Here is an 18,345-nt window from a genome sequence, read left to right as displayed (position 1 = left end):
GTATACTACTATACATTAACATCTTTACATACGTAAACCTACAAAAATATTTGAGTGCACTGGTGTACTGTACCCACAAAAAAATTTGGGTGCACAGCTCCAAATTTGGGTGCACTAAGGTGTACATGCACCCAGTATTTCGAGTCCCTGGTAATGTACACTGTGAATTTCATTTTGAAGCAAAAAATGCTGAGAACCTCCCAATCCCCATTGCAGTTTATGGCTGTTAAACAAAGACCTGAATGCTGTATACCTTGAGGTTGTCCATGATGGTTGTGTCTGACATGAACGGTACCACGTGCCTCAGCAGCACCATGGCTCCAATAGTCCTTGAAGGACGGACCTGTTTAAGGGGGCACACCCCAGTTTATTTGGCGTCTCTATTCGAAGCTGCACACCCTCAAATCTAGCGACCGTGTCTGGCGTGGAATAATTCGGAAGGAGAATAACTGTATATGGGACGAAAGGATATCTCTTCAGCTACAAGACCAGCTGAGTTTGGTTTCTTCAACCTTTTTAATTTTGGTAAAATCAACGGAAAAAACATTATTTTCACTCCAAAATTAATGCCCAAAATTGCGAATTTTCGCGTAGGATAATCCCATAGAAAAAAAATTTTCCGGCAAAAATGACTGATGCTGGCAGAAAGACCCAAGCCTTGACTATACCCGAGTAAATTATAAAGAAAATTCTAGTACTGTAATTTTTTTAATCGTCCACGGCGCGAGGGGTTGCAAATCCGCTACTAGGAAGGCGCAGAGCGAAATCTAGGTCAAACGGGCGGATTACACTTGGCGCGCAAGGATACCCGGAAGTAAGTTTCGGAGCCAAAAGAATTTTTCACCCCAAAATCACCATTCCTTACACTCTTCAGCCATGTTAATGTTTAATGATACTTCGTGCCAGTTTATGAGAAATGTCACATCAAACTTGGGCCCTCAAAACCCCTTCGTCACTTTTTTTCAACGGACTATCGTGGACCCCTGTCGCGGAAGAACTGGGGTGTGCACCGCTTACTGTTCAGCCGACTGCGTCCAGATGACACCTATGTGCACAAGGCCTTTGTTTAGTCAAATTCAACATTAGCAGTTATGATAGTGTTAGATAACGCTTTCCATAAATTTATCAGATTCTAAGATTTGTAACTGGCAGGAAAATAGTAAAAACTGTCCAAAAGGAATGGGGCTATCAGAAAAAATTTTGATGACTCTTGTGTGGAGTACTCACCATGAATGTGATGTGTGGGATGTACTGGGATGTGTGGAGTACTCACCATGAATGTGATGTGTGGGATGTACTGGGACGTGTGGAGTACTCACCATGAAGGTGATGTGTGGGATGTACTGGGAGGTGATGACTGACTCTCCATACATCACCACTATGTCTGTCAGGCACTTAAGCACCAGCCGCGAGTGGCGGTCTCCAACTACAGTTCTGCTGGACACTGTGGCTTGTTCTGGATGGGCAACATGTGTCAAATTCACAATACAAACTTCACACATTCAATTCAACAGACAACAACTTATCATACAAATCTCTTTGGTCTGAATGTAAAAACGGAAATTTCAGACTTCTAGGAAGGATTTGGGGTTTTTGTGACCTTCAAGTTCACCCCATCTCCTGTGTCTGACCTGCCATTCTTACTGTGAACCTTCCCTGTAATGGCACACCCAAAGATCCGACTAGACTAAAGCTTACAGTACAAACAAAAAAAACTGACCCCCTTCCTCCTCCACCAGACACTGTTGTTCAGGTCCCTGGTAACAATTGTTCAACAGCTTCAGCAGGTTCTTTGCCAGGTAGCGACCAGTCAGGGCCGGTCCCAGCCGGTCTGCCAGCCACATGATGCTGTCTGCTGCGACGTCAGCCACTGTTAAACCTGCAGACGACAAATTGTTTCTTCACAGAAATACAAAAACATTGTAACTTTAACTTGTAATGAAATTGTGGATGAGTAGGAGTACAGCTGAGCTGCAAGACACAATATCAGATGACACAAAAAAAAGTTGACTAACCTTCTTCAAACTCCTCCAGGATGCTCGAATTTAGATCCACATCTTGCCTGCCACTTTCAGTAGATGTAACCATGCTGCTGTAGACAGCGTCCCTGCCATCTGTCCCACTCTGTCCTGTCTCATCCCCCGGATCCTCTGCCTCACTACTCCTCTGTTCTTCTTCATCATCATCATCCTCACTGCCCTGTCCATTGTTCACCACAAGTCTGGACACACTGTGGACCGAAGCCCCACCCGGGCTCCCGATAGGAAAGCTCTCTTTACTTGTGCCTTGCTCTGCTCCATGCAAAGATGACTCGGCCATCTCTAAATTCGTTGTCGTCGGCACTGATCTAGCAAAGTCTTGCAGGGAGTCTTCATCAGTTCCACAATCCACGAAGGAAATTCTTTCCGACGTGGAATCTTCTGTCTCCTCGTCATCTCTGTCTACGTCACTGCTGGTGCCGTCCAATAGGATGTCTCCTGAAAATGTGGAGCCCTCTTCGTTGAGTGACTGGCTGTCACCTTCGCTTATGACTCTTTCTGTATTTTGCCGATATCTCTCTAGGGAAAAGCTATTATCCGTAGTGTCTGTGCAAGACCTGCTTGTAACGTTGCCAAAGGACATCCCAGTCTCTGTGACGATGTTGTCAAACACCAGAGGGTCTCCCTGGTCTTCTTCCTCGTACGACGGCTGAAGCGCGTCCATGCCCAGGTCCACATCCTCGTCGTTGACCTCTGGAGGCGAGAGTCGGCCAATAGCGTGCAGCTCTACCAACGGATCTCTGAGATCGGCCGTGGCTTCAACGATCAGTCCAACGATCTGTCCTAGAAACGTCTGGAGACCAAATCTAACTAGTAGCTGTAGCAGGAATGGCCGGTGGAAAAGTTTGACATAACTCAAGGAGACGTTCCCGTGGTCCATGAGATTCGTTAACGGCCTAAGAAGCTTGCGGCTTGTCATGGCCGGTCCTAAATACTGTGCAAAAATATCGAAGATACAAATGGTGGCTTCTGCGCCTGATTTAGGGCTTTCAAGTAAGGACACCACGTAAGGCAGCAGTAGGTCTAAACCTTCATGGTTCAGTTCAGGTAGGAGATCTGGAAGCCACTTGGTGACGAGACGGACCTGTTCAGTAGACCTTTCCTGTTGAACATGTTGAGACAGATACTGGTGCAGTTTGGGAAAGTATGGAGGGAATGGGAAGGGACTGGTGTGGGGGTTGAGCAGGGAGCCCAGCGTGGCAGTTGGCAGGCCAGCTGAAGTGGTCGTGTCACCGGCACACAAGTCATCTACTACTGAAGATGGCTGCTCCTTCAAGTCCAGCTGAAGGATCGTCTCCACCGCTTCTTGAATAGGCCTGATGGGCAGTAAGACAGCATTACTTTGGTGACAGCATGACAGGGAACAGCTTAAAGATGGGGAGCTGCTGTCCTCCATTTGTACTTAACTTGTCCAATCAACCTCTTCTAAATACTTTTGAAAAAGACTTTTCTTAAATATTGTTTTCAGACAGAAAAAAATGTGCACATTCCACCTAGCAGATTGCGATGTCACTTCAAAAATACACCAAAAATGACAACAAAAGAGAGTCTCGTACCGAGGTAACTCTAGAACATGTCTCTTGATATTGTTGACTCTCTCCTGTAGGGTGGCCTGAGGGCTGAGCACCCCCAGCCTGCTGCCCAACATGAGTTCTGCCACCAGACAGCCCACAGCTGTGATGTCCTGACTCAGGAGATGCGTTGTTTCATCTTCCCCCTCACCTGCCACGGACGTGTCACTGCTCTTCACCTGATGGACAGACAAGACAGTCACCTTCCAACTTACGCTGGTTTTATTTTTGTGGTCTTTGCGTTGACCTCTTCACTGTGACACAGTGAATATGAATTACTTGTATTACTATAATAATTGTACTACAGAATTATCTCAACTTTAAAATTCAAAACAATGCAAAAATATCATTTTTCCACCTACTGCAAAATAAAACTACTGCAAAAGTAAAGGTATATATACTAGTTTGGTACTCCCTCTACTGTTATGGCCACTTTATGCACCTGAAGTTGTTGTGTCCTTCTGGTTCTTTGCTATCAACCCCAATGAGTTTCAGCCTTAGTCAAGAAAACATGATTTGTTGCTGATGTGCAATGGAAAACAGAAAATTAACACAATCAACTATCAAAAGTAATGATTGTATGTATTCCCCTGCATGAAAGCTGATCAGTATGATTTCAGACTTACCTGCCCGACATGTTGAGCTCCCCTGGCCATGAACTTGAGTTCACTCTCCACCTGGATGAGAGCGGCCAGTGGGTTGAACCCCTCGGGTAGCCTGATGGGGGACTCCTCCGGTCTGGTCTCAGACTTGGTTCTCTCAGTTTCTGTTCTAGTTCTGAACACGAGGTATGGACCATGAGTCTCACTGGTTTGAACGCTGACAAGGATCTAAGACAGCTTTTTCTGTAAGAAGACAGCTGATCTTTGTATGACACATGCACAACCATCCCAAGAATATACTTTTGACGAATATCTTTAAACAATATACATGTACACAACAAAAATTAGCTACTTTGGGGAGCTTTCGAGACGCACTCTGTCACTTCATCATCCCAAGAATACCTTTAGTTTGTGATCATACAACGGTTGGACAACAAATGTGACTGGACAGTTACTAAACACTGAGTTTCATCCACTCTCACTACTAAAATAGATATGCCTACATCATGAGCATGAAACAGGAAGAGCATGGTATGTTGTACATCACCTGCTGAAGAAAGGTCTCCCCCTCCCACTCTTCTTGTCTTTCTCCAGAGCACCAGGCTCCTCAGTTCCAGGACTTCCAGTTTTCTCCATGGTCTCACCAAACACCTGAATCAGGCATGATGCATCAGAAATCAGTTGAAATTCAATGAGGGATGTCATCCATAAAATTTGATGGAAATGCACATCACATATTTAGTTTAGTTACGGTACTGAAGAAAAACTCTTTTGACAGAGTTGTTGACAAGGATTATCTGTGCAACCAGATACAATATGGACTCATGACCTGTAATGCTGACTTCAACGCCACGTAGCCATCTGTTTGTTTGTCTGCCTCTTGGTTGCCATAGAAACCATCTCCGGGTAGTGCTGTAGCGTCAGTGTCGGGGTAAAACACGTCTGGTTCTACGACTTCAAACCTCCCGCTCTCCGCCAAACTGTCTCCATCTTCTTCCATCACCATCTGTCAACAACAAACCACATCTATGACTCAATTATAAATCAGAAAACAGTACTGTTGCTTTAATTCTGATAGGAACAAGGCCAATGTCAGGCCTAGGAAAAAATGTTGTGTTTCCATTTACCCAACAAACCCTAGCCATTTTTGGGGGGGCATGGCCATGTATTGTGAACTGGACATGCTTTCAATAAGCAAATGTGCACACCATGCAGGCGACAAAGTAGAACAATTCATAGTGAAACGAAAACATAAAAGGTAAAACGTAAAAGATCTATTAGATCAAGACATTTTAAGACATGTAGTCAGTGACATGCATACCTTTGCCTGTTCCACTTCCGTGCTTCTGCCGTTTGCGCCGCCCAGCTGCAGTACCGGTGGCGGCTCCCAGGTGAAGGAGTTGGCGCCACACTTCCTGAGCGGGTGAGGCGTGTGGAACAGCTGCACCATGCCGTGGTTCACCGGTCGCGTGTGGTTATCCACCAGGTGGAAGCACACGTTCTTGGCCTTCACTGCATCTTTACCGGACAGCTGGTTTATAAAAACATGGACGGTCAACTCTCTGTGGCACAACTACACCTAGAACCAAGCAACTGAAGATTTCAGACTCGAGTTCTTCTGGGAATCATTTTGATTTTTTTTACCTTCAAGTTCAGAGACCTCATTTGTATGATGTAATTTATTACACCACTTTCTCATATCACCCACTTACTCTCACCTGTCAAAATCACTTCCTGCACACCATGCAATGGACCTATTGGGACACACTGACAAACTCATAAACGCAGCACTCCAAAACAATACTGACCTTTTGTGGTCTGTGGCTAGGGAATTTCCCCCACACCCACATGTTGTTACTCAACCGTATGCACACACATACAAGCAAACAGTCAACACCCAAAACAATACCTCTGTACCTGTGGGTAACAATTTACTAACAAACAGTACTGATGCCCCACCTTGTACCCAAAGGTGAGGTCTATCCAATGGTGGATCCTCTGTGAGATGAAGTCACTCTCCAGTGCTGCACGGTGCTTCTCTACAAAGTCCAGTGGTGAGCTGCACCAGGATGGAACCTGTGTGGAAAATGGTAGTTAGTGGTCAGTGAAGTGGAGGTGGAAAGGGAGGGATGCATATTGAAGTTTTAGATCAACACAGCAAAGACAGCTCACCTCAAATTTTCAGTTGCTCTTCTGTCAAACTTCTTCAGGAGTAATGATTCAATTACTCTGAGCACATGAATATCTTAAGGAAAACTAAAAGATAATGTTGAAAAGCAGGGAAGCATCAAATTATATGCATTTTTCCATCACCTCTAAGTCAGGCAGGTCTGCGTGGAGAGACTGAAAGATGGTCGGATCAGAGAAAAACTCTGGTATGGACTCATCGGGCGACCACTCGTATATCCTCTGCATGCTGTTTGGGTACTCCTCAGGGACCCAGTTGCTTCTCACGTTGGTACATAACACGGTCTTGGGCATCCTCCGCGCCTTGTAGACGTAGTACGTGATGTCCGAGAGGACGTCTGTGATGTGGTGTGGGACGTGTGCATGGGACGTGTCCGTGCCCTGACCAATGGACGACAAGATATTGTCAGACTCGTACATGAGGTCCAACTGATGGTCACCCTTGTTCAGTCTGAACTTTGACCTGGTGAGGTCCCTCCAGCCGCCCTGGGGTTGGGTGAAGTCCATGATCCACGGCAGGACCGGATGGTGGTTTGGATCGCACATCCTACGCCCGGCAAACCGGTTCAGAACCATGAGGTAGTCAAAGTTGGACATCTGCCGGTGAACCCACAGGTGTGTTAGCCTCTTCAGCTCTGTGTCCTGAATCTTTTGGTCCCTGTCTGTCCCACAGGAGTTTGTTACGTGATTTTTTGTGACATTGCCTGCCTTTGCTATCCTTCTCCTGCAGTCTGGCGCTTTTAGGCGAACCCACAGCTTTCCATCTAGAACAAGGTCACAAAGAGACAGCTCACCACAGGAGGACACCAAGGTCGTGACAGCTGAGGACAGCATGAAGGATCTGGTACAGCACAAACAGCTGTTTGGCATACGAGTTGGCAAACATGGCAGGGGCTGAAGACGACACAGTCAGCTACGGTGTGTTCCAGGTAGGGCTGGATCAGGTAGAAGGCTGTGGGAGACTCCAGCAGGCACAGGACCACCTGCAGGTTGGAGCACCTGGCAGCAGCTGTGTCGGCTTCCCTCTCCTGGTCTCGATCGCTATCCTTATCTGTGCTGACCACTGGGCAGCAGTACAGCTGTTCCAACAGTCCTCGAGTCTCCTCGTTAAATTCCTACAGAGAGGTTGCAAAAAAACTGAGTGAAAATCACAGAAGTCATCGATTATTTCCACCATGTGACATGAGGCAAATATGTACCCATTCTAACAGTAGTTCAACTACATCTATATTCACTTGAGAAAGTTACAATGTGTACTAGTATGAGAAATTATTTGAGCTAAGAGCTGATCCAGGCTGTAGGTGTCTGACCTGAGCGGTGAGTGTCAGTCCCTCCAGTCGGGGTGTACTGGTGCTGTACTTGTGACAGGCCTGCTGCCACATGTCCCTGTACTGCTGGGCGCTCACATACTGCATGGTCTGACTGAAGCCCTGGGAGGGGCGGATCACATCCCACAGGGGGTCCACCACTGACACTCTGGGCAAGATAGGGAGGAACAAAAGGGATAAATGACCGAGTGAAAACATCATAGTGGTTTATCTGTTAATGTTTTACAATGCAATTGTGAGAAGAGATTATGCAACTAACAAATGAGTGGATTAGTTTCTTTCTTCAAAAGTATTGACAGCAGATCTTATACAATACTAGTATATGTACTTAGTAAGGCTGGCCCTTGTACCTTTGACAGAGGAGAACAAAATCCTAAAGGCATTATGGCACTTTTGTGCACAAAGAAATGCTGAAACACAACAGTTCCTCATAACGTTCAACCATGGATATAGATGTGCTACATGTATGTACTGTACCTTTCTGGCTCTGCTATCTTTTCTATGGTGGATATGGTGATACGTCTCCACTGCGTTGGTATCTTCTTTGTGGATGGCTGCAGCAAAAGTGCCTGTTCTGTCTTGGACAGGTGCTGAGGCTGGACACATTTTCTGGGCAGGCACCTCTGTTTGATGACAGTGGACAGCCATTGCTCATGAACCTGCCAAAAGCATGTATGATAGATATGAATGATTCTCTGGAGAAAAACAAATTTTAAAAAAATCATCAGAGACAGTTTTCGGTAGCTGAGCTGTGGGTTTATAAATTATATATCTTTGCGTTGGAATAGTCCTGTCAGAGATGTACTGTACAGGGTTGTACTGTAGGCCACTGCCTCCATTTGTCAGCACGGAGGTTATGGTCAGTTTGGTGTTATGGTTACAGAATTATCTTTTATGTTACATTCCAGGTAACTATGTAATATGTATAAATTATGAAGTCAAATACAAATACATCTCCAGATATAAATCATGCGAATTATGCGAATTAGGGTTGTAATTTGTTTGGGCATGGAGGTTTTCTACCTCCATGGTTTGGGGAAGGTACTCAGAGTATGTGATCGTCGAACAGTTTCTGGTTTCTAGTTTCTGTTCCGGGACGTTATAAAAAAATTATCCTCCAGCATAACTTTTACTTTCGTCTGCTTGCACGTCCATTGAAAGCAATCACAAATCATCTTATCGTACTTGCTATAGTGGTACAAAGGATAAAGCTAATCATGGCCTTTGCCGAAGAACTCTACAAAAGACAGCAAAAATTTTGACCAAATCACCGTACCAAAGCATCCACCGTACGGGAGTCGCGCTGTCTCAGCTGACTCCTAGCGATCTTCAGGTCCCCTTCTGTCTGTTCCACAGACATCTTCATTCATGCCAGGGCGACGTGGATTATTGTACGTAACACAGAGGTTTCAGGACAGAAAAAAAAGCGTCAAAATCATGAGATTCTCAGTCACCCAGTTTTCAACCGGAGGCCGCCATGTTTTGCTTCTGACAAAATGTCTGGGTACGCCACCTATCAACTGGTGGTGGAAGAGCATCATTGTAGGTGCGACATCTGCTCAATGATCTTTTGAAGAAAAAATAATCATATTTACAAGAAAGAAAGAAAAGCAAAAAAATCACTTTTTCTGGTGGCGATTTGAGGTTTGTGGTGCAGTATGTCACAGTCTTAAGTTAAGTAAACAAGTTTGATAAAATGTGTAAAATGCTTCATGTGCCATAAACCTTCTCATTTAAATATTGCCAACCCATTGGATGCATTAGTGAAAAAGAAAACTATTCCCGCCCAGAACAAGCCGAAGCGCTTTAGCCAAAACCGGTAGTAGCATCGTGCTCGTGACTTGTGTCTCGTGACTGACTGCGGGCTGATGAATTTTTGAACTGTCTGCGGAGTAGGTTGTGTAGGAAGTACACTACTCTCCGCGGAGCAGCTGTAATAGCCCCTACAATTCGTAACCCCACTCCTCTCCTTCCTAACCAACATGGCGTCCGAACTGTCTTGGCCGAACTCTAAGGACGAGTATGAGCTGAAGGAAGTCATAGGAAGCGGGGCAACCTCCGTGGTTCAGGTAGCCTCCTGCAAACCTAGAAACGAACAATGTGCCATCAAACGAATCAACCTGGATAAGGCGAACACCAGTATGGAGGAACTGCACAAAGAGATTCAAGCCATGCGCCAGTGTAACCACCCAAACGTGGTCAACTTCTACACTTCATTCGTCGTGAAGGAAGAGCTGTGGTTAGTGCTGAAGCTTCTGTCAGGGGGGTCCTTGCTTGACATCATCAAGCATCGCAAGGCCCAGATGGACTGTCACCAAGGTGTGTTGGACGAAATCAGCATAGCCACCGTCCTGAGAGAAGTTCTGAAGGGGCTGGAGTATCTGCACAATAACGGACAGATCCACAGGGACCTGAAGGCTGGGAACATCCTCCTGGGCAATGACGGCACCGTGCAACTGGCAGATTTTGGGGTGAGTGGGTGGCTAGCAGTCGGCGGTGACATGGCGCGGGAAAAAGTGAGGCGAACATTTGTGGGGACGCCATGTTGGATGGCGCCGGAGGTCATGGAGCAGTCGGAAGGAGGATACGACTTCAAGGCCGACATTTGGAGCTTCGGGATCGTGGCTATAGAACTGGCCACGGGAACCGCACCTTATCACAAGTACCCGCCGATGAAGGTCTTGATGCTGACCCTTCAGAACGACCCCCCAAATCTTGACACAGGTGCAGACGAGAAAGATCAGTACAAAAAGTATGGCAAGTCCTTCAGGAAACTTATCGCCGCCTGTTTGCAGAAGGACCCGGCACAACGACCAAATGCCACAGAGCTGCTGAAGAGCCCGTTCTTCAAGAAAGCCAAAGGGAAGGAACACCTGGTGGATGTGTTGATTAGGGGCGGGCCTGGGCTGGAGATGCGGTCCCAGAAGGTGAAGCGAGTGCCTGGATCCAGCGGGCGGCTTCACAAGACGGCAGACGGGCAGTGGGAGTGGTCTGATGAGGAGATGGACGAGGAGAGCGAGGAGGGCAAGGTCGCAGCCGCGTCCAAATCCCCTCGCATCAAGAACCCGACGGGCTACGATGAGCCTGAAGATGTCACCGGTGCACAGCCCAAACCTGCAGACCCTCCTCCTGCCAACCAGGCACAGACCGCGCCCCCAGTCAACACACAGCCCCAGCAAGTACCCCTGGCATTCCCTCAAGGTCAACAGTTGACGACAGAACAACAAATGATGTTGCAGCAGCAGATGTTATACCAGCAGCAGTTGCAAGGGGGCATCATTTATCCTCCCCCAGGCTCTGTTCCCATCGCCCAGCCACCTGCACCAGTACAGCTCCAGCCAGCGCAAAACTTAGTTCTCCGCCTGAGGGACACAAACAAGGAACTGAAGGACATTCGTTTTCCCTTCATCCCAGGAAAGGACACTGCCGACGGCGTGTCCCACGAGTTAGTAGCAGCCGGCCTCGTAGATGGCCGAGATTACGTGGTAGTTGCAGCAAATTTGCAAAAGATAGTGGATAACCCAGCTGCCAACAAAAGTGTTACCTTTGCCCTAAGCTCAGGCTGCTCCCCTAATGAGGTTCCTGATGATAAGGCTTTGGTAGGCTTTGCACAGCTTACTATCACAGACAAGTGAAGTAGCACTTCAACAGTGGGAATGGTTGTTAGGATACTTAGTTTCAATGCCATGGCCCACAGAGTGGTTTTTGACCAAAGAGATGCATTACAGTTTTGTAGGTAAAACACTTCTGTTTGCTATAATTTTTTTATATTGGAGGACAAAATGTTAACAATTTGCAGCTTAGCAAGCTCAGAGTATTCTTAAGTATACAGGTATATATTCGGCATGAAACACAAATGTCAATGTCGATCCTTGATGTGATCTGATGTCAAATCTGATGTCAACGCATTTTGTAAAGTAACTGACACATGGGGGGGGGGCTGAAATTACATGCCCAGAAATTATATTTGCTACGGAATGATTCATTGGGAGATTCACCACACCTGGTCAAATTAGGTATTCACCAGTGTCTATGACAAGCTAGAGATGGTAATTTGATTGTCACTTTTATTGAGTCTTAAGCACTTTTGTTTGGATTTCTAATAAGTCTGAAAAGAACAATAGCTACTGTCTATATCCTGTGTGAAGTGCAATCCATTGGACACTATTGTAGCAAAGTAAATATAAATATGTATGATCCACAGATCCAGTAATGTTACATGTAGTCACCATGTATAAAAATGATGTTAGTGTTTTGTGAAAGTTTAGTTTGAATCGAAGGAAAGATTGACTGAAGTTGATTATTATGTATCAATTATATTTATGTGATAATTATAATTTTACAGTATAATTTGCCAGCCTGATGATGATTGTCACTAGATTTACTATGATGAATGTTTGATAAATGTGTTCGTGGTTCAAAGCCATTGAGCAGAAAGTACTTAGCTGCATATATTCCAAATAAGGTACTACACAATGTACCTTCAATTAAAAGCTACAAGTTGTTGAGGGAAATTCAAGCAGAAAGTAATTTTTGAGGTTCAATCTAAAATGATGTTGGTAAGGCTCCTTTCCCACTAGAGGGTGATTGCTGAGTGACCAAAATTGGATTCGTGCCAACCTTGATTTTGTAATTGGAATAATGATGCATAATGCAAAACTATGATTTAAATGACAACAAAACACAAATTTAAAACACACTATGAACTTCATTGAGCAAACTGTCAAATGTTTGGCCGTTCAGTGTTGCAGCCTCTGGTGGAAAGGGGTTTTAAGTCTCTAGCAAAGACAAACACATGGTGAGGTGACAGTTCTGAGATGTTCTATATTCTGTCATAATGTGCAACTTCATTTTTCACTGAACATTGTACTTGTGTCAATGTAGTGTCCACATAATGTAGTCAATGAGATAGGTTCATTATTGTGAGTATGCAAACAAGCATATGGCTGTCTGTGTGACAACCACAGAATCCACATCTCTTTCTTTTTCATCATTGAGATCTTTTGTTTCTTGCATATTGTAGCTCCTTACTGTAGGCACGCAAGATACTAGTCTGTATTTATGTTTAGTACAACATCTTCATCATGGCATGTACCAGAACAATTTTAAGGTGTTTGCAGAATGATGTAAGTTGTCGAAGTAGTGAATGCCATATTGCTGGTGCTGTACATGTGCTGTTCTGTTGGGAAATCAATAAAAAGCAGAAAAAATCAGCAGTTTGCACAGATATTGTTATATATACTAGTGTATTGTCTGAAATCTCCAATTTCTTGTTTCTAGTGAAAGCACTATATAGCCTAGCAAGTAAATTTAGTCTTAGTCTTTCCAACACCTACTTGAACTGCAAATACTGTCACAATCCAGCCATAGCTTCTTGAGTTATTCCTGGCCAAAGCATGCAGAAACACAAATAGAGAAACAGACTGAAGACACTGCCTCTCATGAAATCCCCTTTAAGATGTAAGACCACAGCAAGTAAATTTTATGGATGACATCTTCTGCAGACTCCAAATTTAATGAAAAAAAAAGATTCCCACAGTTTCATATTTTAAGATCATGAGATCATGAACCTTCTTGAACAAGAATTGAGGCGACAACATAATATCACAACCAACTGGTCTTCTTTTCCTGTGTTCAACAGTATTGAAGAAAATCAGCGCGCGCGTTGATGCCATTCATAAAATGTACTTGATGTAGCCAATGGTGTTGATTCATTTCGTCGAGACAGTGCATTCTGTACATAGGGGTAAATACTAGCAAGAAAATTGTGGAAACTGTGACTTTACACTGACTTATAACCTCCCTTCCAACTTGTTTACCACAGAGCTTTCACCAAATATTTTGTTTACATACAATTTTCTTTTTGATGAGAATCTTCCAAGAACTAGTGCATTTTTTTGTAGGTCACATCTGGTTTATTGAATTTACGACCCCCTCTGTCTCACGCCACTTGGTAGATCCGGAGGTCAGTCAGGTCACCGGCAGCGAGCATCGTGCATGGAGTTTAGAGTTTCAACCTTTCGTTAGCCGCGACGTCAGGCGGCCCAACAAACCGCCTGAAGGACTCCCGTATTAAAGATGCTGTCGTTCGGGCAGAGGAGCGTCGTCCTGATCTACCAGTCGTCAAAATGTTGTCAGGTACAAGAGTTAAGTTCACTTACGTGAGCTTACCTCTCGCTCACTATCCGCCCCCCTCCCACCCTCATCGTTACTGATCTGATCTGATGGAGAGGAAATGTATTTTTGTGTGTTCTCTGTGACTGTAAGGAACAAACTTGAGAGGTTGAACCATGCCAACTATGTATAGTAGAGCAGAGTCAAGAGTGGCATAGAGTAGAGTAAGTAGATTACCGCGCTTATACCTTGAGGATACCTTGAGGATGTGTGAATGCAGCTATGCAGAGGTTTTTAGATTAAGTATGTGGCTAAAAAAATTATGGTGAGGCATATATAAAATTTTTAATATTGTTACAGAGACTTGTTGTGGCCAGCATGTCTTCAGGACCTGTCCACCTGGATATCCCAGCCCAGGGGAGTCAGCAGCAGACAGGTGTGTATGGCTACTGTGACTGTCTCTGACCCACCAGCAGAAGTGATGATTTTGTGCAGACCGTCTACGTGCAGTTGGAACATTAATTTTTGGGAGGAGTGCTGATTTGTGATGTTCAACATGGGCCATGGTTTTCAATAACACATGCCTAGGCACGACATCCACAAGAAGCATGTTTCTTTATTGATGTCTTGCAGCTAACTAAGAAGTCTTGTTTCTTTATAATGATGTCTTACAGCAAATTAAGAAGTGATGTTTCATTTTTTAAAATGTCTCAGACCAGTCGTCAGTGCTGCCTTCCCCTGACAGTCCCATCCTACGTCTGGTAGACAAGAGTAGGTTACCTCGGTCCAGGTTCTCCCAGCCGGTGTACAGCTGGCTGGAAACTCTGGGAGAAATAAAGGATGAGAAGCTGGGAATGGTACAGTTACACCCTGATGTGTTTTCTACACATCCCAGGTGGGTTCTTTCTCATTAAATTATAATGTTCTGTGACTAGTATGTGCATCATGTTCCTTTCCTTTGTAATTGTATTTTCTTTTTGTGCTCAATGTGTGTTTTTTTACTATCATTATAACATCTGTTGTATATGTGTTTTTATTTCTGTATGAGCTCTGGAAGACTAGCCTTTTGGGCTATAGGGCATCGAAATATTCTCTGGGTACGGAAACAGTTACCACAGTCTTTTTACTATTTAGGACTAATATAATGAACCATATATGATGAATAATAGAAGACCTCCCAAAACAATATTAGCCTTTGGGCAAGAGTCTGCAATGCAATGAAGTCTGAGTTAAGGTTGTGTGTGTGAATGTACAGTGTCATATATGGTAAGCAATGTATCGTGGCCAATGTTTCTGATGTTTTCTACTGACAGGATGGACATCCTCCACCGCTGTGTCAGGTGGCAAAAGTTCTACAGGAAAATCGTGAGTTAGTTTACAAATTCTCAAAAGTCTCAGCCCGACATATTTTTTTTCAATTGTTTGAATGGTGACCACTTTTAGCTAATGTCAGGTCTCTTTACTAACCTGGATAAAGCCTGGCCTATGGATTGCTTGGACATTCTTCAATCATCTTATATTAGTTTTACAGATGTAAATTAATTAACAGACATGACTCCTACTGAGAAATCCCTTTCTTATTTATTTCTAGAATTATGACTATGCCAGGACCAGAGCTGACATGAGGGGAGGTGGAAGGAAGCCCTGGCCTCAGAAGGGCTCAGGGAGAGCCAGACATGGCAGTATAAGGTCTCCACTCTGGCATCTGGGTAAGGTTCTCTGCTAGGGTGGCCACAATCAAACTTGTCCTTCAATTTGCAGATGCCTAACCACATACTAAATACCCATCATCACTATCAACGACACCTTGAACACACTGACATGCACACACACACACACACACTCACTTATACGCACACACACACACAGACACACTCACTAATACACACACACTCACTCACACACACACACTCACACATACACTCACTCACACACACTCGCATACACACACACACACACACACACACACACACACACACACACACATTAATACACATACTTACACATTCATTAATACACATCATACTTACACACTCACTAATACACACACACACACTCATTAATACACATACACATACACACACACTTACACTCAGTAATACACACACACACACACACACACTCGCTAATACACACATATGCCTCCAGTGAAATGCCTCCAGATACGGAGGTGCTGTTTTGTATGTATTACTTCACTACAGACCCAAATGGTCAGATGCAGGAAATGGGGTCCCAGAAGCTGGCTGAGAGCAAGCAGGAAGAAGTTGGCAGGTTGCCAGGAAAAATCATGATTCACATTGAGTAAAACAAAAAATTCACAAATACTCAGAATATCTCTGAGAGCTTTGATAAAACTCTCCACTTTCTTGCTTATTGGCTCGAGTACTAGTAACTAGTAACTAGTAGTAAGTTTCTCTCTTTGTCCTTCACAGGTGGGAAGTCCCATGGCCCACGGGGACCCTACAGTTACTACCAGTACCTGCCACTGAAGGAGAGGGCACTGGGGCTGAAAGTGGCACTCACTGTCAAACACAGTCAGGTATGAGGGTTCTCAATAATGGCAGGCCCAAACACCTACCCATCATGTTCTAACAGTTTTAAAAAGGGAGACTAGTCATCAAAATTATCATGATGAAAAAAGGGGTACCGCGGCAGAATAAAATTTGTGACAGAAAACACAAAAAAATGCTACATACATTAGTAGTGCTCAATGACTGCTCATGGGGAAATATTGTTTTTTGTGTTTGTGTTTTTGAACTTGTATATTATTGTTCTCATTATTGCATAGATTATGTTAATTTACATCCAAATCTTTTTTCTTCAGGGTGATCTCCACATTGTGGATGGGTTAGAAATTCCCACCGCTGATCCTGAGGTAGGAAATCTTAATTCTTTGTTGGGAAGTTTGTAACTTTCCCTCAAACAATGTTTCTCTTCAATACAGTGTACTACAATTCTAAGTCAATTTCTTCTTCCTGGACAGTACATGGAGGACCTGATGAGATATAGAAACTGGGGAAAGTCTGTTCTTCTTGTGGATTTGTAAGTATGAATAAGTTTGTTTGAGTTTATTTGATGCATGTCACATGTCTTACCAATTACTATTAAAAGCATGTAACTAGTACTATAGGAATAACAAGAAGAAACAAGCACATTTCTTGGGTCCTTTTGTTGATGCATGACAGTATACATGTAGGGTTACAATATGTTTACAAATGTATCATAATATACATTGTACATTGTATATAGATATTTTTTGTGCTCTCACATTAGATTTGAAGTCTGCAGAGTTTGTCATCCATAATATAGAATCATTGTGGAGTAATGTATGAGATGGAAACATTATTATCTCCACCTCTGATACATGATGGCTATTGGCACATTATGTCCCTTGGGTGTCATGTATCCCAGTAATGCATAGTAATCATAACTGACTGCTGGGTGCACAATTTTTCAGGAATGAAGATATACCAGAAAACATATGTGAGGCATCTGCACAGCTGAAGACCATAAATGTCATGCCTTTAGTTGGTAAGTGTTTTGGCTGTTATCCTCTCTAACTAGGGAGTGAATGAGAGGTATGCACATGTATAACAACTACTTTATTGACTCTTGATTATCCAAACTCTGGGTAAACAACGCCCCCTAGGGGACAGGTATGCATGTGCAGGATATCTAAGTGTGGCTTGAGAAACCCGTTACCGTGTCATAACAATGTGAAAAATGTAGTTTTCCATTATAACATATACATGTGTTGAATGATAAGGTTAGATTAGTATGTTAGAAGAAATAGTTTACAGCTATTAAGTACTAGAATTATTTGACATACATTGTACCCAATGCAATTGTTGCACAATGATTTTTGACTTGACTTGACTAGTAGTTGACTTGTGTTAGAGAAAGAAAGTTTGACAATGTCAATGGAGAAGAAAGTTTTGAAATTTGCCCATTTGGCTGAAAGGACTTCCCAGAGTGATAGATAAATAGACCATCAATGTTGCAGTTTTGAGTCCTCTCCACGTATCTCCCTCACAGGTCTGAATGTTTACAGCATGCTGAAACATGACACCCTCGTGCTGTCACTGCCCTGTGTCCAGAAGCTGGAGGACAAACTCCTGTACCAGGACCACAGACACAGCCACGGGGGCTTGGGAACAATATCAGGAGACAGAGATGTGTTTACAGGGACTTGGACTGAGAAATAGTTCTTTACCTGTACCCCCTGGGTAACTCTAGGAGGATGTAACGTTACATGTGCAGTGGAACATTAACCAAATATCACTTGTATAGAGAACTCGTAGATGGTTTAAGAACTTACAGTCAACAATTAACATTGTAGCAGGAACCTCAATGTATCATGATGATAATAAACAAATTGTAACAGGAACTTTGAATGATATGAATCATAGCGTTAGATGTTGTAGAGGTAACATTAGTTTTCATTTCCAAACTACAGCTGCTGCAGCTGTACACATTAAAAAAGGGACAAAAGTACATTTCTGTT

General features: G+C 43.8%; 3 protein-coding genes across 3 annotated transcripts in view; 2 read left to right on the top strand and 1 right to left on the bottom strand.

Moving 5' to 3' along the window:
• The window catches only part of LOC109474811 (WD repeat-containing protein 81-like), a 20,389-nt gene extending 11,055 nt beyond the window's left edge, over positions 1–9,334 (bottom strand). The window contains 16 exon segments of the mRNA XM_019775194.1: positions 1,017–1,045; positions 1,320–1,456; positions 1,721–1,879; positions 2,016–3,355; positions 3,596–3,789; positions 4,237–4,387; positions 4,760–4,863; positions 5,042–5,218; positions 5,534–5,743; positions 6,172–6,288; positions 6,526–7,200; positions 7,202–7,291; positions 7,293–7,514; positions 7,710–7,875; positions 8,205–8,386; positions 9,004–9,334. Of these exon segments, the coding sequence (XP_019630753.1) occupies positions 1,017–1,045; positions 1,320–1,456; positions 1,721–1,879; positions 2,016–3,355; positions 3,596–3,789; positions 4,237–4,387; positions 4,760–4,863; positions 5,042–5,218; positions 5,534–5,743; positions 6,172–6,288; positions 6,526–7,200; positions 7,202–7,291; positions 7,293–7,514; positions 7,710–7,875; positions 8,205–8,386; positions 9,004–9,093 (4,043 nt within the window). The 5' untranslated portion in view covers positions 9,094–9,334.
• Positions 9,335–9,428: 94 nt separating this feature from the next.
• On the top strand, positions 9,429–13,066 carry LOC109474835 (serine/threonine-protein kinase OSR1-like). The gene has a single exon (XM_019775265.1). The coding sequence runs from the start codon at positions 9,710–9,712 to the stop codon at positions 11,360–11,362; it is 1,653 nt and encodes a 550-aa protein (XP_019630824.1). The 5' UTR covers positions 9,429–9,709; the 3' UTR covers positions 11,363–13,066.
• A 605-nt stretch (positions 13,067–13,671) lies between these two features.
• Positions 13,672–18,335, top strand: LOC109474860 (39S ribosomal protein L4, mitochondrial-like). Its single transcript, XM_019775318.1, has 10 exons — positions 13,672–13,865; positions 14,202–14,277; positions 14,556–14,736; positions 15,155–15,206; positions 15,433–15,550; positions 16,274–16,380; positions 16,666–16,716; positions 16,825–16,883; positions 17,299–17,372; positions 17,877–18,335. The coding sequence occupies exons 1-10, from the start codon at positions 13,806–13,808 to the stop codon at positions 18,044–18,046; spliced, it is 948 nt and encodes a 315-aa protein (XP_019630877.1). The 5' UTR covers positions 13,672–13,805; the 3' UTR covers positions 18,047–18,335.
• The last annotated feature ends 10 nt before the right edge of the window (positions 18,336–18,345 follow it).

This window comes from Branchiostoma belcheri, unplaced genomic scaffold (assembly GCF_001625305.1).
Source record: "Branchiostoma belcheri isolate BF01 breed outbred unplaced genomic scaffold, Haploidv18h27 scaffold32, whole genome shotgun sequence".
Taxonomy (NCBI): Eukaryota; Metazoa; Chordata; class Leptocardii; order Amphioxiformes; family Branchiostomatidae; genus Branchiostoma; species Branchiostoma belcheri.
The sequence above is the reverse complement of the archived record's forward strand: the minus strand, read 5'-3'. Positions and strand labels throughout refer to the sequence as shown.